We start from the raw sequence: 27,347 nt of genomic DNA, 5'->3' as shown, positions 1-27,347 counted from the left end.
AGCTGAATGAGGGGTGCCAACCTTTTTAACCATTGAAAATCCTTAGCAGCTTCCTGCCTGCTGTGTTTTATTTTGGTGTTGGGGGGGAGGGGATAGGGTTAAAGGTGCTTGCACCACTGATGAAGATGAGCTGGAGTCGCTACTGATGGCTTACATGGAGGGGAGTGGTTGTGGTATATTGAGCTCCGAGCCGCGGTAATAAAACTGTTGAGAAATTACGCAAATTGAATGAGAAAATCAAACCTCAAACAATATCCGAGTCTTTAAGATTCAGTGCGATTTATTACCCTCCTGGTATATATATTAACATGACAGTGACATTATAATGGGATAGTTCCCCTGCGCACATACACACAGGATCCTGTATCTCTGCTTATCTGAATTTTCCTTTTCTTCCTTTTTTAGGATTAAGCGATGAAGAGATTGAGTTGGCGCTCCAGCAGTCTGGCACTGCCCACGATGACCCACCCCCTTTGGGCACCCCTGGCTTACCGCACCCAGGTCCACCTCATCAGCTGACTGTCCAACCCTACCGTGAGTGTCTAGCCAATCTCCACATAAACACTTATAAGCAGCCTCTTTGCATTCATAAAAAAAAATTAAAAAAACGCGCATTTCATTCCTAAACATCTAACATCATCCGAAGAAATAAAATTTGCTGAGAAATAACTTTTATATGGAGTGAGCCTCCGCTGCATAAAATAAATTCATTATGATAATGAAACAGTTTTATGGCCCTTTTTAGGTTATTGTTCTCAGAATTCAGTCTTACATTTTGCAGAAGTTAGGTTTTTTGACTTGGTAAAGTGGCCACTGGGTGGCGCCGTCATATTTGAGATTGTGATGCTATTCAGACATGTATGTGAATGGTACTCTTGAAGTAAGCTTTGCTGATGCTTATGCACATATTCCTTTAGTTTAGTTACTTGTTATATATAAGCACAGGTTGAGTCAGGTATTGTAGCTCAGCGCCATTGAAGGGAATAATGCGCAGATTCAATACCACACACAACCTGTGGACAGTTGTGGTGCTGTTTTTGCAAAAAGCACCCATGTTTTTCCTAGAATCCCCTGTCCTATTGTTATCCATGTAGGATCTTACTGCTAATCACCTAAAAGCTAGGTTCACACCACGCGTTCATACTGTTTTCATCCTGATGGTGGAACTGGATGCCTGTCCTGTAGCATCCTGTCGTCCTAGACTAGCAATGTACAATGGATCTGTTGGGATGCTGTCTTTCCATGGGACATAAATGAGACAGTCTCTGCTTGTATGTCTTGTTTAACCGTGACGAAAGTGCCCTTGAAAACCTATGGAAGTGGTAGCAGATCTGTTTATAAAAGAATGCAAAAATCAAATAGCCAAACGTGATGTGAACTCGTCCTTAGAGAGGCAAATTGATTCTTTGCTTTAGCAGGCTAGGTCTCCAGTCTGTGTACCCTTAGGCCTCTTTCACACGGGCGTTGCGGGAAAATGTGCGGGTGCGTTGCGGGAACACCCACGATTTTTCCGCGCGAGTGCAAAACATTGTAATGCGTTTTGCACTCGCGTGAGAAAAATCACGCATGTTTGGTACTCAAACCCGAACTTCTTCACAGAAGTTCGGGCTTGGGTTAGGTGTTGTGTAGATGTTATTATTTTCCCTTATAACATGGTTATAAGGGAAAATAATAGCATTCTGAATACAGAATGCTTAGTAGGTGATCAATTGAGGGTTAAAAAAAAAATAAAAAATTAACTCACCTTCTCCTCTTGTTCGCGTAGTTCCCGGTCTCTTCTTTACTTCTTTAATGATGAGCTCTAGGCTAAAGGACCTTTTGGTGATGTCAGATCACATGCTCCAATCACATGGTCCATCACTGTGGTGATGGACCATGTGATTGGAGCATGTGATCTGATGTCACCACAGGTCCTAGCCGATATCTTTTAAGAAGTAAAGAAGAGACCAGGAACTACGCGAACAAGAGGAGAAGGTGAGTACATTTTTTTATTTTTTTTTTAACCCTCAATTGATCACCTACTAAGCATTCTATATTCAGAATGCTATTATTTTCCCTTATAACCATGTTATAAGGGGAAATAATACAGTGAATAGACCGTCACCTAGCAACCATGCGTGAAAATCGCATCGCATCCGCACTTGCTTGCGGATGCTTGCGATTTTCACGCAACCCCATTCACTTCTATGAGGCCTGCGTTGCGTGAAAAACGCAGAATATAGAGCATGCTGCGATTTTCACGCAACGCAAAAGTGATGCGTGAAAATCACCGCTCATGTGAACAGCCCCATAGAAATGAATGGGTCGGTATTCAGTGCGGGTGCAATGCGTTCACCTCACGCATCGCATCCGCACGGAATACTCGCCCGTGTGAAAGGGGCCTTATGGCTCTATTACACTGGCCAATTTTTGGCCCATAATCGCTAGCGGTTCTTTGCATGAACGTTCGATAGTGATCATCTTGCAGTGTAATACAAGTACCGCCTATTCATCAGGCAGTTCTGTTTTTTAAGCATGCTTAAAAATCAGCGCTTGCCAGCGGCAGATTGCGCAGTCTAATAGTGATCTGCTGCCGGCAAACCACTAGACTGTATGGGGACGAGCGACGGCATAGGGATTGCTTCTCCCCATGCTGCGCAGAAGATCGCTACATGTAATAGCAGCCGTCTCCTCCGCTAGTGAGCAAGCGATTGCCGGGAGGGAACGTTTCCCTCCAGATAATCGCTTACTCAGTCGGCCTGCGTAATACAGTCTTTAGTCTCTACCTTGATTTAGAGAATTGCAGTTATTGCATTTCTAACCAGTCGCTTCCCTTCTGCCTTCACTGTTTCTCTCAAAGTTTTTCTCCACTTTTAACAACATTTAACCTGAAGTATTTAAAGAGTCGACCACTTCATAAAAATAGCTGTTAAAGGGGTTGTCTCACTCCAGCAAATAGCATTTGTCATGTAGAGAAAATTAATACAAGGCACTTACTAATGTATTGTGATTGTCCATATTGCCTCCTTTGCCGGCTTGATTCATTTTTCCATTGCATTTTACACTGGTTACGGCTACCGCTGCAGCACAGATACAAGATGGCCACCGGAGAGGCGGCACTTTTTCCTGTAGTGTGCAAGCACAACCGCTACTGCTGGATGGCAGGGTGGTCGTAACTCCTCGAAACGAGCAGCGTATAATGTGATAGGGAGTCGCAATCCTGGCCGCCATAAGAAGCAAAATCATGGCGGTCTCCTGAGCTATCCACGCAAGTACGTTTACCTTGCTGGCTTTCTCCACCGATTGTGGATGAGATTTCTAAAATCTGTGAACGTTGCGGATTTTCCTCATGAAATTCTGTTGCTGAGGATTTACGTCACTTGGGAACCCACCCTCAGTCTATAACTTCATCAGAGTGTGCTGGTAACAGGAAAACCGCAAACTTGTTACTTTCACGTTGGATGGGAATGGGGTTCCAGCTGTTGTGAAACTACAACTCCCAGCATCCATCATGCTCGGCTGGGAGTTGTAGTTTCAAAACAGCTGGAATGCTGATCCCTGATATACGGGGTGACTTTCTGAAGACTGGCGCTCCACCTACCATTTTTAGTAAAAACTTTGCTGGAGCTGGAAAAAGATCCAACCAGTTTATTAAGTGGTGCCCACTGGTGTTGTGTAGTGCTCCGGTTTTCTGGCGCACACGTTGTTAAATGATTGGGGGCACGGAGCTCCCACCCACTTTTTGGAAGAGGGGCGAGAGTGTCAGAAAAAGCTAGAAAGTCACCAATTGTGACGCAACAAAATTTGTGACTTTTTTACGCAGAAAACTGGCATAGAGATACAGTAAATGGCCCCCATAATATATAGAGTGACTACAGTCGGTTTATAGGGAGGATTGCTATAAATGCCGCCGAGGTTCCTGAACGATTACATTGAGGACTTTCTGGGGAAGGGCAGGTTTATGAGCAAACTCCAAAGTCCCTGGTCATAGAACGAGTGTAGCTTTAAATCGTGACCTTTTCCAGCACTTTTGTCTGATGCGATGTGCGCCGTTCAATAAAGCCCTGTCAAATATCATATCCTGACCCTATTAATTAATTGTAAATCAGGACTGTTGTTTGTGAGGGGGGTGGAAATCATAATAGATGTGTTTTTACTAAATTAAAATGTAAATGTAATTACCCCATAGATTGTGAGTGAGGGAGGGCGGCGTTATTAATATTCTGCTTCACGGTCTCCTTGGCAACGACCTCGCCCAATCCTCAGGCGTCTATCAGAAATATTGCAAAATTCGTTTCAGTTTTTATTTTAAATATTTTTCCTGTTTTATACAGTTTTTTTGCATTTAAAATGGAAATCTGATATAAATTATTTTTGCCTCTTTTTTTTTTCCTGACGTTTCAGCGTTTTGCCGTCCACATTAAAAGCTACGGTTAACCTTTAGGTTGCTGGGTGCAGTGCCGCTGTACCGCGGGCGCAGGATTTCTCCCCAGTACGACACAAATGGAGTTAAAAAATGTTGATTAATCCCGAGAAACAGGACTGATAATAATGCTGATAAATGACACTGAAATTACTTTTTGCCTGTAATTTATTACATAAAATATCTTGTGTTTGACATGCGATTAGTTGCCGGGTGCATCAGTCAGACTGATGTGGATCTAAGGAGGAAAGTCTTAGCTGTCACTCCGAGCCAGGAGAAGCTTAAACTGTGAGGGAAAAAAAATCACATTAATTTCCTCACAGATTCGCTTAATTGCCAAGCAGTGAGGAAAAAAAAAAAAAAAAAAACCTCACAAGGTATTTTCCCCCCTATCCATTTCCCTTACACAAAGCTTGCCATTTCTGCAGTCCTACACAAAAAATAGATTAAATGCATTCTCAGCTGTACAGCCAAGGTTTTATTGGTCCATTATGTAAAAAAAAATTTAAAAAAAATGGGCAACTTTACTAATAGTTTACATAAAAAAATTGCCGTTTTGTGTATACAGCTCCAATACGGACTTATTGACATGTCTACTGGTGTACGATGCCGTAGAATTATTAAAAGGCAGTAACCGTGGCGCATGTTTAGGAGGTCTGTGCACCAGGTGTAATCTCCATGTTGTTAATGAGTGGGCCACCTCCTTCAGGCCACGTTTTGTAATTGTACAAGTAGTGGGAGAGAGTAACGGCTGACTGCGGGACCAGACTACAGAAGGGTTTGTTTGTAGTCTGTAACCATGGATATACATAGGTCTGCATAGAAGTTGTAGACATAAAATGATAGATTTGTAAATAAAGGGTTATTCCCATCTTAGACATTGGGGGCATATGGCTAGAATATTGCCTCAATGTCTGATAGGTGTGGGTCCCACCTCTGGAACCTGCGACTATACTTAGAACGGAGCCCGCAAAGTGCTCCAGGGCGCACCGCGCATGCACAGCTGCCCTCCCTTCATTCCTATAGGAGTGCTGAAAATAGCCGGCTTTTTCCGTCAGCCCCATAGAAGTGCATAGAGCGGTGGCAGTGTTCTTCTCATTATTTTCAATACGAATGCGCCGCTTGGCTATTTTCAGCGCTCCCGTAGGAATGTCTAAAATGGGTATAGTCCTTTAAAAAAAACTTTGGGGTCATTTATCAAACAGAAATGCACCTAAATTAGGCGTATTTCTGGCGCCGAATGCGGCGCAAAGGTCCTTTGTGCCACAGTCTGTGACTTGTCCCCGCTCACCCCAGGTCTAAAAAAGGGGGCGTGGCATAATTCCATCAGATCCACCGCCAGGTAAACGTAGCCCTTTGCTTTTGCAAATAGGCTTTTTTTTTTATTTTATTTTTATTTAGAAGCAATTAAAAGGATTGTATGCAACAAACTGTCCTAGAGAGACATTGCCGGACGTGCGGAGGGAAGCATACTTACCTGCCCCCTTTACCACTGAATTCCTGCTTTCAGTCCCCCACCACTGCTACCATGCTCCAGCCCCCGCTGGTAAATGTCCTGTTTGACGGTGTTCACTTGGCCACTGCAGCCAAAAACTGTCCACAGCAGATAATCTGTCTCCATGCATCACATGACCGAGTGATGTGTGGCGTAGGGGACACATCACCTCTGCGACCAGTCATTGGCTGCAGCAACCACCTGACCTCCCGTTTAACAGGAAGTTTACCTGTGGGGACTGAGGGAGCCAGCACCCAGCACCGGGGAGCAGATAAGTATGCTTCCCTCTGCAGGTCCAGCAACGTGGCCCTCCGGAGGTGGACAACCCCTTAAAAGAAAAATTCAGTTTTTGAAAAGTAATCAAACAAATTTTACAGTATTAGGCCTCATGCAAACGTCCGTTGTTTTGGTCCGCATCCGAGACGCAGTTTTGGCGGCTCGGGTGCGGACCCATTCGCGTTTTGCTGACAGGAATAGGCAGTTGTATTATTGGCTGACCGTGCCGTTCTGCAAATTGCGGAATGCACACGGACGCCATCCGTGTTTTGCGGATCCACGCTTTGCGGACTGCAAAACACACAACGGTCGTCTGCATGAGGCCTAAGATGTATACAGGTTGCCTGTCTGATGTGGGATAGAGCGAAGTCATTGTTTCCAGCAGAATTTGTATACGAGTGCAGGAAACTTCATAAAATCAGGCTACTTTGACACTGGTGTTTCTGGGTCCGCTTGTGAGATCGTTTCAGGGCTCTCACAAGCGGCCCAAAACGGATCAGTTTAGCCCCAACTCATTCTGAATGGATAAGGATCCGTTCAGAATGCATCAGTTTGGCTGCGTTTGGTCTTCGTTGAGTTTTTTAGACAGTCACTAAAACGCAGCTGGCAGCGTTTTGGTGACCGTCTGACGATGCAGAGCCAAACGGATCCTTCCTGACTTACAATGTAAGTCAATGGGGGCGGATCCGTTTTTCACTGACACAATATGGTGCAATTGAAAATGGATCCGTCCCCCATTGACTTTCAGTGTAAGTCAAGAAGGATCCGTTTTGACTTAGACTTTTTGTTTGAATGAATAATGCAAACGGATCCGTTATGAACGGATACAAGTGTTTGCATTATCGGTGCGGATCCGTCTGTGCCGATACAAGACAGATCCGCACCAAACGCGAGTGTAAAAGTAGCTTAACAAGGAATCGGTACTGAAATAGACAAGAAACCTATCTACAAAGTTACTCAACTGTTCCATGTTGCTAACAATCACCCTTTAAAGTATTTTTTCCCCCATAATAAAGCATATCTCCCATGACCACAGTCTGAGTCCGGTGCTCGGACATCCCCCCGGCGGTCCCATACAGTATGAATGGAGTGCAGGGCCCATGTTCACACAGGGGGTCCCTCACCGATCTCTGGCTTATCGCCTGTCCTGGAGAATAGCCACCGTTTTACTGCTTGCTGTGTGCAGGTATACAGTGTGTCCTCCTCCCCTTCTGCAGTCACAACTTTACATGACACCTCTTCATTTCTCCTAAATTCCTACGACTCTTACCGAGTCCTATATATGTGACTGGTGTTACAGGTCTCCGGTCCTTTTCATCTGAATTCCTCTCGTATTCAGCAAGACTGAATGTGTCACATTTCATACTACAGAAAACCGCTACTAAGACGGGTTAAATAAGTTGTTTTTGACATTTTTCCATGTACCAACACCCTTGGGTGTGCCACACAGATTACCTAGCAAGAAAAACTGGTGTTTTGCATCCTTTACTGTTTTAGGGCTGTCCTCAAAATGGGTAATAGAGAGCAGGGAGACGAATAGCACCTAGATTTTCATCTGATGCAGCTAATATTATATGTGTGTGTGTATGTGTATATATATATATATATATATATATATATATATATATATATATATATATATATATATATATATAATCCAAAGTGACTGCTAACGAGAATTGGGTGCGGGGTGGTGTCCTCATCTCCTCTGTGGGTGGCACAGGTATTAGGTATTGTATTCTCAGTCCGCTCTTGCCATGATATTCAGCACTTATGTAACCTTCGGTCATATCCAGCATGTACATTCCAAGTGTATGAAGGAGTCTAGTTTGTCCCTGTCAGTATGCTAAGGAGAGAATGGAGAGACTGATTAATCAGCATTATACTTACATAGAAAGATAGATTGCCTCGGCTGCTGGACGGTCACAGGAGACTCGAGAATGTCACCTGAAAAAATGTTCTTTCAGCTTTTTAATGGACTAATCCTTAGAAGTGTCCGGTTCTAAGCGCTGCTCAAGGAAGGTATGAAGAAGACGCTACACCGGATATGCTTACAAGCTGTAGGTCCTGTAAAGCTGGCCATACACTGGAGACAACGATCGGCCGTTGTCCATGGGTTTGTTCGTATCGACGTTCCCAAACGTAAAAGAACGGACTTCTTCGTCCAAATAATCTGTCGTATTTGGCCAATCATGCCATAAACATGCATATGCGGTTGAAATTTTCCATCGTGGCCAATTACATTATCGGCACACAATATTCTCCCGACGGCCATTGGAAACCATAATTTGTGCTAGGTTTTCTAAAGATAGTCGACCGAAATCGGCTATTCTGGCCAGATTTATCTCTGGTATGGCCAGCAGAAGACCACCATGTCTATGGCTGGGGTGGAAATTCCTTTAAAACCTCTTAGTGACCACACGCATTGTTTAAAAACTGAATTCCAAGAGCTATAACTTTTTAGTTTGTTCATCACTTGTACTTGTATGAGGTCTTATTTTTTGCAGGACAAGTTATAGTTTTTAATGCACTATTTTGGGAACATGTAACGATTGATTAAAGCCAGCTGTTTAGCTAAAAGCCCCTTTGCTTACATCAGTAAAAAGGCGTATTAGTGGTCACTAAGGGGTTAAGCTGCTTGCTGTAGACCTAAGGATTTCAGGATGTGCAGGCTGCTGGTGGCAGCGTACCAATAGCCGGCAACCGGCCGTTACATGAACGCCTATTGATACAGCTGGTCTCTGGAGTCCCAGCAGCAGGATCTACCCATAACTTTATCAGATTTTCTAAAATAGTGTTTGTTTCAGTTCATCAACTAATTAGTATCAAGATATCTGCTACTTTCACACTTGCGGCAGAGAGATCCGGCAAGCAGTTCCGTCGCCGGAACTGCCTGCCGGCCGGCAAAACGTATGCCAACTGATGGCATTTGTAAGACTGATCAGGATCCTGACCAGTCTTAAAAATGCCTGATCAGTCCAAAAATTGCATTCAAATGCCGGATCCGTCTTTCCGGTGTCATCCGGCCAAATGGATCCGGCATTTCTTTTTTTCACCTTTCACGGATCCGGCACTGATACATTCCTATGGAAAAAAAATGGTATTCAGGCAAGTCTTCAGTTTTTTTCCGCCGGAGATAAAACTGTAGCATGCTACGTTTTTTTCTTTTGCCTGATCAGTCAAAAAGACTGAACTGAAGACATCCTGATGCATCCTGAACGGATTTCTCTCCATTCAGAATGCATGGGGATATACCTGATCAGTTCTTTTCCGGTACTGAGCCCCTGTGATGGAACCCAGTGCCGGAAAAGAATAACGCTAGTGTGAAAGTACCCTAATTTGAGGAAACGGGAACATTTTTTTTATATCCAGCGGCTAAAAACCTGTCATGTTCATGTAATGACACCGGTGCATGGCTTGTTACACTAGACCGCTCTGGATGTAATCAAGAATGTTTCCACTCACTGACTGCAAGCAGAATTCTTTAAAATGGGTAGGACTTTGTATTAAAAAGTTGGGAGACTTCATCATTTGAAACCAGACCCCTTTGAATTTAGTGGCGTTGGAGTGTGCACACAGCAATACTATTCATTGCCTCTGTAAAATAAAAGTTGTCTTTCTGCCCCCTCCCTCGCCATTCCTGCCCCCATTCTGATGTTCGTTTTTCTTCTTTAATTTTGCCACGAGACAGACTTGTGTCACTTAATGTAAAACGAGTGAGATGGCATTTCAGCTCTGAGGCTTTATAGACTTGCTGAACTTTTGTGAAAGATCATCCCAGTCCCGTTTCATTAATAATGAAAAGGAGGGGGCAATAAAACCGCTCAATTCCAGGATGCACCATAGACTTTGAGCGAGGGGTTAGCCTCGACTGCTCATATTAATGCTGCCCCCTTAACCCCTCTGCTAGCTGTGGGTCCTATAGCTTCGCCTTTTAATGATTGCTCCCTATATCCCCCAGCACCTCCCTCCACAGCTGCAGGTATCACCAAGTATTAGGGAGCAATGAAATAAAGCTACCCTTTCTTCCAGCCCTGGCAGTGGAAGATTAAAGGGTCACTGAGTTTTGGGGAAAATTTTGTTATGTCATAGAGACATATCAAAAGTTTTGATCGGTGGGGGCCTGAGTGCTGTGACCCCTGCCGATCACTAGAATAAGGAAAGAGAAGCCCTCGCAAAGTGCACTCCCTTTCCTTGCTGCAGATAATGGGCTCAGTGGAAAGTCTAGGGGCCCGTCTTGCTTCCATCCTCTACAGCAAGTAGAGAAAGCACTAAATGCCCGCCCTTCTCTCTCCTCGTTCTAGTGATCGGTAGGGGTCTCCGCATTCAGACCCCCACTGATCTAAACTTTTGATATAGCAAAAGTTTTACCCAAACTTAGTGGCGCTTTAAGAATATATCTATAAAAGAATAACACAGTAAATATGAGTAGGGGTGTTCCATCAGTCACATTTCTCCCCTAATTGTCAATCCGGCCCGACTGCTAGGGACTCCGTAGTTAGGATAGTGAGCGTGCTCAGTACCTCTCATAAATTGAGTGGAGCCACAGAATGCATGCATGGTTCCTACTCCATACAACTTCTCCCCGCTGTGGTTATGGGGGTCCCGCATTCTGTGGGGGTCCCATTTTGTCAGACTGCAATACACTTTTAACATGTTGGGCTGCGTGACTACGGTATGAAATCTAGGACAGCGGAGTGACAACCAGTAATACTGCTATAATGTAACCAGTGTATGTGAAACATGAAGTTAACCGATCTGTCCATTCTCCCCACAGAACCCCCTCCCTCTCGCTGGAGGGAATATGGCGCCCTCGCTGTTATTCTGGCTGGCATCGCCTTCGGTTTCCACCAACTTTATAAAGTAAGACCTTTTTAGGGGGATAATATGTATTTATCAGGGCTGAACTTGCAGTGGGTTTCTGTGTGCACAGCGCAGTACTATGTAAAACCAGCCAACTGACAAACTCAATACTGCTGCACCACATCACACCTTTGTGGCCGGCTCGGGCGGCCATTGTGCTGCTCCTCAGGTTGCGCTCTCTTGTTCTATTTTTTTGTGTGTTTCATCTGTAGTTATTCGGGTTCTGTTCCAGCTTGCATTCTTTACACTGGTTATTTTATGCTGCCTTTTTTCCAAATGTCGTTACACCCAAAATAATCTGATTAATCACCTGAGTAATGTCTTGTTTTTCCTGTAATCATTCTTTCTCTTGTGCAGAACCTCAGACTTCTGACGTTTTCTCACAAAGGGCGATTTAATAAGAAGGATTCCTTAATCGTGTTGTCCGAGTTATGTGAAAATCTCCCCGGTGTCCCTGAATGTGATAAAATAATATGACCGTTTCAGTCCTGACCTGTGCAGCCAATTGGTGGCCTCAGTGATCCTGTGGGTTATACTGCTGAGGCCAGTGACTGGATGCAGCGGTGTACAGCCACGTCACTGCTGCAGCTTGTATAGTGTATTCGATCTTTTATTATTTTATCACATTTAGGGACACTGGGGGTTTTCATATAACTGTCCACTCCTTTAAGCTCGACATACACAAAAAGTTTAATGCTGGCCGTACCCACCAGGTTGATCATCTGATATGTATGGGGGCCCCCCAACTCCCTCCTGACATCTACCAAAAATGGTTTGAGCTGTTTGGATTTCAGCATGCCTGATCCCTTTGGGGTGTCCGGCAGTGGCTTACTTTTCCCATTGAGAACACATACACGCTTGGCCAAGCATGCATGTGTATGGGGGATTCAGGAGGAATGCACAGTCACACAGTGAAAGCAGTCATGTTGAGGGTGCTGGCAGCAGGAATTGGGAATGGGACACTCCAATTTCTGGTACTGTAGGTGTTCAAGCGTTTGGATTCAGTAGAGCAGTCATTTGTGCTTAACCGTTCTATATGCCTAAAGGGTTGCCCGTTTTATTTATGTTGATGACCTATCCTCAGGATAGGTCATCACTATCAGATCAGCAGGGGTCCGACACCCAGCACGCCCGCCGATCAGCTGTTTGAAGAGAAGGTCCGCACTCCTACGAGGGCTGTCTGGTTATGGCATTCCCGAGAGAAAAAATATATACTTTTTGTTCAAATGAGGGCTTCAGTGCTGGTCTAGCCCCTCGGTGCTCCTCGGCTGTCTCTTTGGTTTTCCAGGAGATTATATTGATGACCGGTGCTCAGGATAGGTCATCAGTGTCTGATCGGTGGGGACCTGACTCCTGGCCACGTCACAATCAGCTGTTTGAAAGGGGCTGCAGCGCTCCAGTGAGCCCTGCAGCCTCCACATAGCATACTAAGCACAGCGCCGTTCATTGTATAGTGGTTGTGCTTGGTATTGCAGCTCAGGTCCATCCACTTGACTGACTCTGAGCTGCGCCTAGGCCGTGTGACCGATGAATGTGACAACACTGGCCTAAGATGAGGCCGTGGTGCTCACCGGAGTGCCGAGGCCTCTTCATACAGCTGATCGGCGGGGGTGCCGGGAGTCGGACCCCCACTGATCGATATTGATGACCTATCCTGACGAGAGAGCATCTGTATTCTAGTCTCGTAATGGGGAAAGCTGTTTTTCTGGTAATTGATTTAGTTGATCTTTTCCACAGAATGGCAGCCACCTTCAAATGTAGATGCCAGGTTTAAGGTTGATTTCCTCCAGGAAACGCTGGTTTCCTCATTGCAGCGACAGATACGTTCCCAAAAACTTCTCTGTTTTCTGAGAAGAGAGACAATAATTGAAATAATCTTTTCACGCCAAACTGTTATATTGTATAGTGCCTAGTGCGGGGCCCGTGGGGCGTGACACAGGGATCCAGAGAAGACCAAGGAGACGATCCCTGTGTCAGGCCCCGCCCCCTCAAGCTCTGCACTCTGTGTCAGTCTTGTGTGCAGTGCCCCTTTAACTTTCACCTATCTAAAATGGCCTCAGTGGTGTAAGCTGATGTTTCTCTCCTCACCTGGCAGAGGTACCTGCTTCCGCTAATGACCAGCAGCAAGGAGAGCCGCAAGCAGCTGCAGCGCATCGAGTCCAGCGTGTCGGAGATGAGTGGCAGCGTCATACAGACAGGTAACGATTAACGACTCCATCCCGCTCCCCCCCCCCGCCTCCACCCCGTAGTCATAACTTCATTTATCTGCTCACAAAATCTGTTCACATTTGCAAATGAAGACGCCGTCATTTCGGTTTAATTTGAAATTGCTTGTTTACTGTCGCTGCGGCCTCAATTAATTATGTTTTTACGGAAAGGATCCCAACCTCAGAATATTAATAAGGGGCTGGAGTGACAGCCCTTTAGTGTAGAGGGAGGTTGAGTCTCCCCAGCATGACAGCCGCAGGGCCTGCGTGTTGTGCACATGTGTCGGGTACCATGTGCAGACTGATGTATGCGGCCTAGATGCAGAGGTGCGGGATCTGTATTAGGAAAGCCCTATAGCGGTTGTAATGGGGGCTGTATTGTTTGAGACCTAGATTTTCCAGGAATAAATGTAGCTAAAAAAACTAGAAGTCCAATTTGCAACAATTTACAACTCAAGGAATTTACTCTGATAAGCTTAGCTTGTCTACATCTGGCGAGCTCAGCACTGCTACATCCAACAAATCACTAATATCTCTGGCCCAAGCTGCTCATCTGCATCTCACAAACTTAGCTCTGCTCCATCTGGCAAACCTGGCGCTACCAAATCCAAGAAATCACTAACCTCTCTGGTCACGCCAGCTCTGCTGCATCTCACAAACTTAGCTCTGCTCCATCTGGCAAGGTCGGCACTGCCACATGTAAGAGATCACTAACCTCTCCGGTCATGCCAGCTCTGCTGCATCTCACAAACTTAGCACTGCTACATCTGGCAAGCCTGGCGCTACCACATCTAAGAAATGACTAATATCTCTGGCCCAAACTGCTCATCTGCATCTTACAAACTTAGCTCTGCTCCATCTGGCAAGCCTGGCGCTACCAAATCGAAGAAATCACTAACCTCTCTGGTCACGCCAGCTCTGCTGCATCTCACAAACTCTGCACTACTACACCTGTATCACAGACTGAGCTGAGCCAGTGGGTGGTCATAGACTGGGCCCCTAGGACATAGGAGAGACGTTATATAGAGGCATAGACCGGCACGCTATCTTTATTAACCTTTTACTGACCGGGTGAGTCAGACTAGACCTAGAGCACCTATCCCATCCTAATTAACAGGAGAGCCACCACATTCTCTGTTATATATTTGTCTTTTAACCCCTTCCAGGACCCGCTATTCTGAGCGGCTTGCGACACAATGGAGCTCCAAGAAAAATGTGCACATTTTGTTCAGAACAGTCACGTAGTTCCACCCAACCTTTTTCTTAAATTAGCTATTTTTGTTAAAAAAAAAAAAAATCCACCTTTTCAGGTTTTTGTCATTGTCTCATTCAGGTGGCCAAACCCTAGAGCGTCGTCTCCCATCCCAGCCCTGACAGGGCTTAAGGTGTCATCTCAGTGAATGGGGCTGGTGTGGACTGTGTGGGAGGCTAAGGGTTTTCCCCCGGGATCCTTCCTTTGTAAATCTATGAGAGTAAACTGTGATTTCTACATAGAGCGATTCACACTGATCATGGCCCCGTCCCCCCCCCAGCGGCCGCTGTCAGAGAGATGACAGCTCAGGATAGATGGATAAAGCAGACAGTGCCGGAGATACAGAGAGATAGAGCCTGTGATAAATGGCTGTCTGTGATAAGGGACACACACAGCTATACTTTCCAATCCAGTCAGCCCTCCGCCACAGTGATACATTGCAAATCCCACAGATGAGATGGGAGGGGAGAGATTAGATGGGGAAGAGCATAAATCCCGGGCAGAGGAGGCGCACACGGCTGGGGCTCAGTGTAGACCGAGCGCTCAGCACATGATTAGGCCTTTGCTCAACTGGTTGATTTCCGAGTGTCATTCATCACATTAGCGAGCAGCTTGTAAAGACACAGGGTGTGCGCCCTGACAGGAGTTTATTTCCCCTTTCTTCTCAAATCCATCACGCCGTAAGCGCGGTTATAGATGGATCCTGTAATAACATTCCAATCGCATGAATGGCGGTTACAGGGACAAGGAAAATTGTCACATTTGTCACATCGGGATTAGAAGGGCAGATACAGCCATATACGTGCATATTATTTACTGGTCGTTGCACCAACTTATTCTGCAGCGCTGTACAAAGATCTAATCAGTCCTTTAGCCACGATCTAAGGTCTCGTTCATGTCTTCTTGTCCAAAAAATCGGTCCGTGTTTTATCTGTGAAGATGTCCGTATGCTAGTTTTTTGCCCTCTGTGTGTCCTCTCTATTCCATGGACACTGCTCAGCTGAAAATTAATTTCCAGAGCTTCTGCTATCAGTGTTCAGTGAAAAACGGACCAGACACGGACATCATCTGTGTTTTTTCACGGACCCCTAGACTATAATGGGAGTGTTTGGTCCGCATCACAGACCATAGCAGTGCATGTCACTCTCTCATGGTCAGTACAAAATACTGATGTGTGAACAGACCCATTCAATTTTTAAGGATACGTGTGCGCTCTAGAATTGTGGACAGCAGATGAAATGTGAACAAGGCTTAAAGGGATTCTGTCACCTTTTTTTGCCCTATAGAGATGCGGACATGCACGGCTAGATCGCCGCTAGCATGTCCGCAATATACCTGTCCCATATCTCTGAGTGGTTTTATTAAGTGTAAAAAATGATTTTATATATATATATGTAAATAAGCCTGGTAAGGTGCCCAAGGGGCTGTACTAACCATTCTGGAGCCCAGTCACGCCCCCTGTATCCACGAATCTCCTCCTTGCTCATGAAGTCAGATCGCCGCAATCTCGCGATGCGCAGTGCCGGCATAGTGTTCCTTCCCTGTGCTGGCATCAGCCTCAGGGAAGGGACTGCGCATGCGCGAGCTCGCGCACCGCGAAATTACGGCGATCTGACTTCATGAGCAAGGAGAAGTTTCGTGGATACAGGCGGTGCTTGGCTCCTTCACAGGGGCCGTGGCTGGGCTCCAGAACGGTTAGTGCAGCCCCTTGGGCTCCTTACCAGGCTGATTTACATATATATAAAAAAAATCTTTTTTTACACTCAATAAAACCACTCGGAGATATGGGACAGGTATATTGCGGACATGCTAGCGGCGATCTAGCCGTGCATGTCCGCATCTCTCTAGGGTAAAAAGAGGTGACAGAATCCCTTTAATCTCCCAAAATTCTTAGTTTCAGAGTGGCAGAAAGCTAGACTCCATGAGGATCTTGCCTCTTTTTGATTTTGAACCCAGGACCCTAGTGCCATAACACAGCGCTGCTAACTGCTGCGCCACCATGCTACCCCCTATTTTGGCAGAAATATGATAAAAATGGCTTTAGCTGCTCTGCAGTGAAGACTGGGCAAAAAACAATTTCAATTAGATGCCCTGCAGTGAACAGAGGATCACTATGCAGAGACTGTGGGAGAGTGACTGAGCATGTGCGACCGGCAACACTCGGTTCAGTGCATGGACGTGCACATTGCTCTACATTTTGAACACCAGGTGGCACCATACTATGTAAGTAAATCTCCTAAATTGTTTTTTTTCACAGCAGGTAAATGCAAATATGCTTCATGTTTTATGTTCTGTATAATGGATATGACATGTAAGGGTGGGATTATCCCTTTAAAGACAGAGAAGCATGGACTTCTGAATCATCCCTTGTTCATTGTTTTAGTGACCCAGCTACAGACCACTTTGGCCGCTGTGCAGGAACTGCTCTTACAACATCAACAGAAGATCCAGGAACTGACCCAGGAGCTGGCCGCCTCTAAGGTGACACCTGACTCCTCTCTTTTTTGCAGATCTCCTGCCCTGCTGTCCACTTTGAGAGAACCAATCTCTGGTCTGCCTGAGGATCTCTCGCCACTGCTGACATGTCTGTTTAATAACTAGTTGCATTCTCCATAGAGGAACAGTTCTGGAGCATCTCTTCTCAGAACTCTGTGTTAGGGCTCATGCACACGACCGTATGTATTTTGTGGTCCGCAAAAAAAACGGATGACATCCGTGTGCATTCCTTATTTTGCGGAACAGCTAGCCCTTCATAGAACAGTACTATCCTTGTCTGTTATGCGGACAGTAATAGGACATGTTCTATTCTATTGCGGAACGGACATACGGAACCGGAATGCAAACGGAGTAACCCCCGTTTTTTTTTTGCGGACCCATTAAAGTGAATGGTTCCGCATAAGGTCCACAAAAAAAAAAAAAATGGAACGGACACGGAAAGAAAATACGTTCGTGTGCATGAACCCTTAGGCCTCTTTCACACGGGCGTTGCTGAAAAATGCGCGGGTGCGTTGCGGGAACACCCGCGATTTTTCCGCGCGAGTGCAATACATTGTAATGCGTTTTGCACTCGCGTGAGAAAAATCGTGCGTGTTTGGTACCCAAACCCGAACTTCTTCACAGAAGTTCGGGCTTGGGATCGGTGTTCTGTGGATTGTATTATTTTCCCTTATAACATGGTTATAAGGGAAAATAATAGCATTCTGAATACAGAATGAAAAGTAAAATAGCACTGGAGGGGTTAAAAAAAAAAAAAAAAATTTAACTCACCTTAATCCACTTGATAGCGCAGCCGGCATCTGCTTCTGTATTCTTTTCTTTAGGACCTGGCTAAAGGACCTTCGATGACGTCACTCCGGTCATCACATGGTACGTCACATGATCTTTTACCATGGTGAATCACCATGGTAAAAGAGCATGTGACGTACCATGTGATGACCGGAGTGACGTCATCCCAGGTCCTTAAACTATAGTTAATGCTCTCCACAGGTCCTATACAGTAAAAGAGTCAGACGGAGATGCCGGGCATCGCGAGCAAGTGGATTAAGGTGAGTTAAATGATTTTTTTTTTTTTTTAACCCCTCCAGCCCTGTTTTACTTAGCATTCTGTATTCAGAATGCTATTATTTTCCCTTATAACCATGTTATAAGGGAAAATAATAAGGTTCGGGTCTCCATCCCGATCGTCTCCTAGCAACCGTGCGTGAAAATCGCACCGCATCCGCACTTGCTTGCGGATGCTTGCGATTTTCACGCAACCCCATTCATTTCTATGGGGCCTGCGTTACGTGAAAAACGCACAAAGAGGAGCATGCTGCGATTTTCACGCAACGCAAAAGTGATGCGTGAAAATCACCGCTCGTGTGCACAGCCCCATAGAAATGAATGGGTCGGTATTCAGTGCGGGTGCAATGCGTTCACCTCCCGCATCGCATCCGCGCGGAATACTCGCTCGTGTGAAAGGGGCCTTATGCTGTTTCTTTGTTATTCCTCTTGGAAATGTATAATTGAATTGACAAATGCATATAACCATTTCATTTGGCAAAGAGTTGTGTCCCTGCATGTTAGAGCACTGATTGGGCAGTCTAAGTGTGTGCATTAACACCCCCCAACAGGTAACATCCAGTTCTCGACATTTTTAGGAGGGATAACAGAGGAATAGCATAATGCATAGTTGGCCATCCCACACACACACCTTCCAAGAGCCATAATTATTTACATATGTACATATAGCCGTATGAGGGCTTGTTTTTTGCAGGATAGGTTGTATATTTTTTGATGGCACAGTTTAATTTACTATAGCTTGTTTTGGAAAAAATGAAAAAAAAAATCTTTGTGGGTAGAAAATAGAAAAAAAATGCCAATTCCCCAAAGTTTTTTTTGTGTTTTCTTTTTACACCATTTACTGTGCACTAAGGCCCCTTGCAGACGAGCGTTCCTCCCGCAGAACCCGGCCTGACCTCCCAGCACTGACGAGATTCACACAGCATTATATTGATTTATGATGCTATGTAACCCTTACAGTTCTGGAATGTATTGGATAATGCTGCAGCGCTGGGAGGTCAGGCCGGGTGCTGCGGGAGAAACGCTCTTCTGCAAGGGGCCTAAAAGAGGGATATGATGACCTTATTCTGAGGGTCAGTACGATTACCCAATTTATCTTGTTTTTATCTATCTATGTTTTACTACTTTTAGAAAAAATGAAAACCTTTGAAAACATTTTCTTTCTTTGCATCACCATATTCTGACACTAAATTTCTGTCTACAGAGCTGTGCAAGGGCTTGTTTTTTGGTACCTTTCAAGGGTACATATGACTCTTTGATCATTTTTTTCCTGTTGTTTTGTGGGGGGGGGGGGGGGCAAGGCTACCAAAAAAGAGCAAATCAGCAGTTTTACCTGTTACGGCACTCGCTGTACAGGAACATGTTTTCAGTTAGTCAATAGTCCAGACATTTATTTATTTTTTACAGTAATGTTTAAGTCCCCTTAGTGGACCTGAATCTGTGATCTCCTGATTGCTTTTCCTATAGACTGCAATAGAATACTATTGTAGTCTATGGGATTTAGACAGGCTTTCTGCCAGACCCTGCGTTGGGTATAGCTTTTCAGGCAGCTCGCTATAACAGCACTGAGAGCCCGCTCCTTACCCCTACACTGCACCAGCATTTATGTTGTGGTGCGTGTAAGAGTAAAATGTGTTATGGACCAAATGAAAAAGTGCCATCTCACCCCAGCCATTGAAATGTATAGAAATCCTAAGTGGAGATGTTTCATTGCACATTTTGGCTTTCACACACGTTCCTGCCCAAGTGTTTACGTGTAGGGGTATGGCAGCAAAATTCAAAAAGAAAGGGGTGATGGAATGGAAACAAGGACGTGTTTTCAAAAATTTGTATGTGTAATTAAAAGACAGAAGATATAGGCTCAAAACCTCCCAAATGGCTGACTATGGTTACAACTTCCTCTTCCATCTAGGTTTTATTTTGTCCTTTTTTTTTCAGACTTTTTTTATTTTTTTTTCTGTGAACTTTACATTCATAATAAATTATTTTTATGGTGTACATGTAAATATCATATAAATAGTGTGGAGTCTGTAGTCCTAATGCAGTCAGGTCAGAGGTGCTTCGTCCCAGCAGTTGCTAATATAGCCAGGTTTTCTACTCCCAGATTTCAGTTATTTATGGTTATCAAAACACAGAATGCCTAGTAACATTTACTGTTTTCTCCCGTCCCTTTATAGCCTTAGCCTTATGCACCGGGAGTTAATGGACCCTCAGCTGTCAGGGAAAGCAATCAGCCAGGCGGCACCTTGGTGTCTTAATTTCTTCTTTCCAGATCTCAGACGTCCCTGAGCCGTGGTGCACCTAATGTCTTCGTATTATACTATTTTCCAATTGTTGGGTTGTTTGTTTTATAGCATTGCTTCTGTCTTTTCCTTCTAGGCATCCAACTCCACTAACTCTATTCTGGAATCTCAAAGCATCCAGGAACTGAAGTCTGAAATTTACTCGCTGAAGGGGTTGCTTCTAAACAGGTACCCAGGGCCATGTATCCTTTAGGGGCAATATAGGGCTTGTTAAACAGCGGTATGTGCTCTGTATCTTACAAGCATTTGTCTGATGGATAGGGCCTCATTAAAGTGGAGTATTCATGAGCCCTGTACAAGGCGTGAGCTTAGATTACATAGGATGCAGTAATTAATGGCAGTATATGCATCAAACACAAGAGCTGGGCTGCCGATGTATACAGATTTTATGGATTATGGATAAAGTTTGGACTTTTATTTTTCACTGGATGTTGGAGCTTGCCTTCCTCCTGGGGTGGAATGTTGCCATATAGCAAGATCACATCCTATAGTAGTATGTATGTATTGTGTCAACATGGCTGGGTCTTGATAGTCTACTTATACATTGCTTTAATTCCTCATTGTCTCACAGTCTAGGTCAGGGGTCAGCAACCTCTGGCACTCCAGCTGTTGTAAAACTACAACTCCCAGCATGCTCCATTCACTTCTATGGGAGAACAAGTGTTTATGCTGGGAGTCGTAGTTTCACCACAGCTGGAGTGCCGAAAGGTTGCTGATCCCTGGTCTAGGTAATGTCAATCAGACCTCCTCACCACCGCCACCACAACTGTAGCGGAATCATATGGTGCCAGTGTAGGCAACATAGCTGCGTGTGACACACATTGTCCTGCAGTCCTTATCAGGGCCAGTTTTAGACAAAATGTGGCCCTGGGCAAATTCAAAAGAGGGGTCCCACATCTTGTAATAATGTGCCAAAAACACAGTCCGACGTCCAACACCCCTGCCGATCAGCTGTTTGAGGAGACGGCGCATGCTGTTCACTGCTGCAGACAGCAGGCAGAGAGAAGGGAGACGGCACGTGCGCACAGCGTCTCCTCAAACAGCTGATCGCCGGGAGTTCCGGGTGTCAGACCCCCGCCGATCTAATGTTGATTACCTATACTAAGGATAGGTCATCAATATGAAAAAACCCGGAGAACCTCTTGAAGCTGCTACCCCCAATACTGCGCCTGTTCTGCTCCCCCCCATGTCCACAAACACTATACTATACTATACACCCAGACTGCCCTCATTAGTAATGGTGCCCCCAATAGTAATAGTAATAATAATCCCCAAGATAGCCCCCATTAGTAGCAATGCCCTCCATATTGCGTCAAATAATAATAATGACCCTACAGTACTCTAGTAGTAATAATATAACCATAATGCTCCCGGTGGCTCTAATGTCCCCCTGTAGTGTCCCCCTCTAGTTCCAATATATAATGCTCCCCCCCCCCCCCCATACTGCCAGTGTGTGTGTGTGTGTATGTATATATATATATATATATATATATATATATATAATGTTCCCCTGTAGCGCCAGTATATAATGCCTCCATATAATCCTCCATTCCTCCCCAGTAGTGCCAACTATATATAATGATCTCCTTCCCTGGTGCCCCCAAAAGTGTGTACATTTAGTATAAAATAAAAAAACTGCCACCCTCCGATCCCCCCGCAGCTGTCTGTGATGCAGACCACAGTTTTATCTGTGACTTGTGTTGCTGTGTCCCTATGCATTCGGTCCCAATGACATCACCACTCCTGCTCCAGAGCAGGAGGTTGCAGTGATGTCATTGCGTCTTCTTGCTCTGTTCTAATGCCTCACAGCCTTGAGGACTAGGCTACTTTCACACTAGCGTTTTTGATGGATCCGACAGGATTCAGCAAGAACGCTGCCGTTACTGAAAATACAACCGTCTGCATCATTATGAACGGATCCGGTTGTCTGTAACATTGCCAAGACAGATCCGTCATGAACTACATTGAAAGTCAATGGAGAACGGATCCGTCCTCATTGACTTGCATTGTGGGTCATGACGGATCCGTTTTGCTCCTCATCCCATTTTGGAGCATTCTGTTTTTTTCAGTTACATTTTGTCCCCATTGACAATGAATGGGGACAAAACTGAAGCGTTTTTTCCGCTATTGAGACCCTATGACGGATCTCAATGCCGGAAAATGGTAACGCTAGTGTGTGAAAGTGGCCCTAGCGACCTGAGGCTTGTTAAGTTGGGTGGCCATGAGTGCACCCCCCGTAATGGGTAGCGAAGTAGCACCCTAGGCTGATGACTACCCTCCCCTATCCATAGTCCCGGCCCTAATTCAGAGCACATTATTGCAGGAGGTATAACAGGAGAGGAATATAACTCCCAGCATGTCTAAGCCATTATTATTTAATATCAGAGCACATTACGGGGACGTATAAGAGGATGGGACTACAACTCCCAGCATGTCTAAGCTGTTATAATGTAATATCAGAGTACATTATAAGAGGAGGTATGCAACTCCCAGCATACCCAGGGTGTTATATAATAATGGTCTGGACATGCTGAGAGTTGTAGTCCTCTCCTCTTATACCCCCTCTTGTAATGTACTGTGATATTACATAACAAGCTGGACATGCTGGGAGTTGTAGTCCTCTCATACCTCCCTATATAATGTACTCTGATATTACATAACAGGAGGTATATTCACATGCACGGCTGGTCGTCTTCTTAATTACATTACATTACTGCACTGCTGAGCTCCGCCTCCTGTTCTGGTCACATGATGGTGAGGTCATCGCAGGTCCTTCATCACCTCTTCTCTGCTGAGCTCCGCCTCCTGCATCTGACATTATTGCAGGTCCTGTCAGCACTGTGGTAATGATTTCTCTTATATGTGAGGGAGACCTTATACTGCATTGTAAAGTGCAGCTGTTCAGCTGTCCGCCCGTTTGCTTCCTCGGACATTCAGCTGAACAGCAGCACTGATGCAGGAGGGGGGGGGCCCTTAGACAATGGGGGCCCTGGGCATTTTCCCAGTTTGCCCCTCCCTAACGCCGGCCCTGGTCCTTATGATATCATCTCCTATCTCTTCCTGGGTGTGCCCCTCCATTATATTGAGTGCTGTATTTCTGAACCTTAAAAAAACCACAAGTGACTTTAAGTGTTAATAATCTTATATGCGTGCCGCTCAGCTATTTCTGGCACTTCCATAGAAATGAATGAATGGAGGGCGGCCGGCTGCACCTGCACGGTCCGCTATTCTTCCCTTTGCGGGCTCCGTTCTAGAGATGGGTGCGGGTCCCATGGGTAGGACCTGCATCGGTCAGGTATTGGTGGCATATCCTAGCAATGAGCCACCAATGTGTGAGATAGGCCAACTCCTTTAAGTATTCCCATTGCACCTTCATGCAGGCTGCAGTAGTGGGATCTCATCCAGCAAATCTAGAGCGTTAACTTAAAGCTCCTGGTCCACAATGCTCAGTTTATGTGCCATTTATAACACTGGTGTCACTGGTTTTATGTAAAAAATATTTATTAAGAATGTTTCGTGATTTTTTTATTTTTTTAAATGAATTTTCCATATAACTATCTGTATTAACCAAAAGATCCTGAGATATTTTTGATTTCCCTCTCTCCACTGAGCTTCCTAAAAGTCTGACACTTTCTTTTCTGAATAGATCACTTTTTTATAGTCCTCTCGTTATCATACATTCATTACATGAGACTCAGTGTGTTTGTTCTTTGCATTACTAGGCGGCAGTTCCCTCCATCTCCATCTGCACCTAAAGTTCCGGCTTGGCAAATCCCAGTGAAACCTCCCTCTTTACCCAATCAGGCAACATTAAACCACAACAGCAGCAGTGACATATCTCCAGTCAGTAATGAGTCTGGTTCTTCTTCTCCAGCGAAGGAGAATCACAGCCCTGAGGGCTTGAAGGTGAACTCCCACCACTTGCCCACCACTCGAGAAGATGATCCTGAGATTGATGTGCAGAGTCAGGTGCGCATGGAAGTTCAGGGTGAAGAGGAAGGAGAGGAAGATGAAGAGGAGGATGTTGGACAAGCTGATGAAGAAGATTGCATTGGGGTCCAGACTGAAGACCGAAGAGGCGGAGATGGACAGATCAATGAGCAGGTGGAAAAGTTGCGTCGACCTGAAGGAGCCAGTAATGAGATGGACTGATTAAATGATTAATGTTCCAAGTATTTCTCCTAGCTGTTCCCCCTCCCAACTTTGGGGGTTAGCCCCCTACACCTGTCACCAGGATGCTGTGTGATCTTCTGTGGTACATTTCTAAATATGAAGAAGGATCTTGCAGACCATTTTTTTTTTTTAGTTCCCTGCAGTGTCTATGTCGATCCAGCTATCCTCTAATTGTGTCTGCGCTGTATGTGTAAATACATAGCCCAAGTTCTGTTCACTTTCACAACCCTCAGCATCCAGGGCACTTGTCAGCAATCAGTTGGCACGCAAGGAAATGTGACAATGGACTGCCGGATGTAACTTATATCCTCAGTTTATGAGAAATACATCCCCTCTTCCAAAAATAGAGATGAAACAAAGAAATGCTCTTTTGAATTAAAGTCCAATCACGTCTTGATTTGCACACAACTTGTTTAGCACTGTTCGGCACACTATAAGCGTGCGTGCATGCATGCGTGTGACACTGACTGCAGACAGACACTTCTTGTGTGAGTGCTACACGTGTTAACGTTTCCAGTCTCATTGGTACACGGAGACATACAGAAAACATACTTTACCGTTTAATGTCATATTATTACGAGTTTTATATCTGCTCACTCTGACCATGGCTGTAATCTTCAGTCATTTTGTTACCTTAATCATTCACGTCTTACTGTCTTATTCGCACGTTATTGCTCAGTATTGGTTGTAAATCAGTTCTACAACCAGGCTGGAGGCATGCCAGGCACCTCACTCTTCACTGCCAGACATTCAGTCTTTAAATACTTGTAGTTAGATATTCCCCTGTATTGCAGCAGAACAGCCATTGAAAGTACCGATAACTCTTCCAACCTTACATATTTCATTTCCACTTATTTCACCATTTTCTCCAGTGATTCCAGCGCTCCTCATACTTTTCCTTATTCAATTTAGAAGTTTTATCCTATTTCACCCTCACAGATAACATATTTTCTTTAACTGGTAATCGTTCCTGCAGATTTCTTTAGTCATGCATTTAAACCAACCTCAGTTTCACAAATTGACTTCACTCTTTTTCCTTTTGTTATTTTATATTCTGCCATCTGCTGTGTGTAATCATTGCTCCACTTTTACTTTTCTTTTCCTCTCATACTTCTGTTTTCCCTTCTACTCATCTTATCCTTCCCTTTTAACTTTTCTCCCTGTACCTTCTTATCTTCCCTCCCTTCGAAACCATATTTCTCCTTAGCTTTTCATACATTTTTCTCTTATACATATTCCTACCTTCTCATCCATTCTTCTACGTATCTCCTCACAATTTTTTATTTTATTTTTTTCTCTAACCCTTTTAACTGTTTTTCTCCTTACATTCTCATCTATACTTCTCCTTACATTTCCATCTGTTCTTATATCCTCACTTGTTCTTCTCCTTACCTTGTCATTCATTCCTCTCCTTAAAGGGGTTTTCTGGGATTTTAATATTGATGACCTATGCTCAGGATAGGTCATCAATATCAGATAGGTGGGGGTCTGACACCTGGCGAACCCACCAATCAGCTGTTTGAAGAGAAGGCTGTGGTCCATGCAAGCTCAGCCTTCCCTTCCTTCATTGTTTACCTGCTCGCCATTGAAATCGCAGCGGTGAGCATGTGCAACTACAAGAAGCAGTCCCATTCACTTCTGTGGGATGGCTCCTTCCTATACAAGTTTATATATCGAAGAACTGTCCCAAAGAAGTAAATGGGACGGTTTGTAATTACACCTGCTCACCGCAGCGATGTCGATGGCGAGGAGGTAATCAATGAAGTGGAAGCAGCGCCCACACTGAGCGCAGCTTTCTCTTCAAACACCTGAGGATAGGTCATCAATTTTAAAATCCCGTAAATCCCTTTAAGTTCTCATTCATTGTTCTCCTTACCTTGTCATTTATTCCTTTCCTTACCTTCATTACATTATTCTTTTTACCTCCTAATGCATTTTTCTTCTCCATTCTTTTTTAAACCCATTCTTGATACTGTCTCACCAGTTAATCTTCTTATTGTCTTCTCCTTATTTTACTGGGTTGTCTTACCATCTTCTCCATCTCCTCGCCTTCTCATGCATTCTTTTTGTTCTTGGCCAATTCTTCTTACCCATTCTCTTGAACTCGCCCATTTTATTTCTTGTCCTCTCATTTATTCCTTATACCTCCCATGTCCTTAAATTTTCCTCTCCTTATAATTTAATTTTTTCTCTACCATCCATCCTCAATACCTAGGGGGGAATTTATCACCCCCTGCACTCCAGAATTCTGGCTTCAAAAAGTTGCAAAATAGGGGCTTTGTGGCTTTTTTGGGTCCCTCGCATAAAAAAAATAAAAAATTCGACTTTTTATATTCTTACACCACTTATTCCAGCTTTGAAAAGTGTGCGGTTAGCTATGTTAATGTGTTTCACTCCAGATTTATCACTGATATGAAAAAAAGTTGCTAACTCATTCCAGTACTCGGGTGGCGTAAGAAAATTGGTGTAACATTTCTAGAAAAAAGTTGTAGGTTTATAGGTGCACCGAATTTAACAAGCAACGTGTGTGACATTTGATAAATTTGGTGCAAAGTACAACACAGACTACTGCAAAACTGACTTCAAAAATTCCCGTCATGATAAATCCCCCTGTTCTATATCACCTGCTCATAAATAACAGGAAAAAATAGTGTTTTCAATAATATCACTTGAGCTCAAGTCATTGCATCACTTAATAAAAAAAACTGTTTCAAAATAATGGTCATAATGACATATAGAACATATATATCTGCTTCAATTTCTGTGGAAAGATTATCTTGATTCCCCTATTTGTGCTTTGCTGGATGCTCCCTGG

The 27,347-nt window shown here is 44.5% G+C and overlaps 1 protein-coding gene across 1 annotated transcript in view; it reads left to right on the top strand.

The window, feature by feature from the left end:
• Positions 1-27,007, top strand: part of PEX14 (peroxisomal biogenesis factor 14) — a 142,935-nt gene extending 115,928 nt beyond the window's left edge. Inside the window, exons 4-9 of the mRNA XM_040430703.1 lie at positions 406-534; positions 10,951-11,036; positions 13,132-13,234; positions 16,879-16,976; positions 20,436-20,527; positions 24,082-27,007. Of these exons, the coding sequence (XP_040286637.1) occupies positions 406-534; positions 10,951-11,036; positions 13,132-13,234; positions 16,879-16,976; positions 20,436-20,527; positions 24,082-24,511 (938 nt within the window). The 3' untranslated portion in view covers positions 24,512-27,007. The remainder of the gene's footprint in view (positions 1-405; positions 535-10,950; positions 11,037-13,131; positions 13,235-16,878; positions 16,977-20,435; positions 20,528-24,081) is intronic.
• Positions 27,008-27,347: the final 340 nt, after the last annotated feature.

The sequence above is a fragment of the Bufo bufo genome, chromosome 1, assembly GCF_905171765.1.
Source record: "Bufo bufo chromosome 1, aBufBuf1.1, whole genome shotgun sequence".
Taxonomy (NCBI): domain Eukaryota; kingdom Metazoa; phylum Chordata; class Amphibia; order Anura; family Bufonidae; genus Bufo; species Bufo bufo.
The sequence above is the reverse complement of the archived record's forward strand: the minus strand, read 5'-3'. Positions and strand labels throughout refer to the sequence as shown.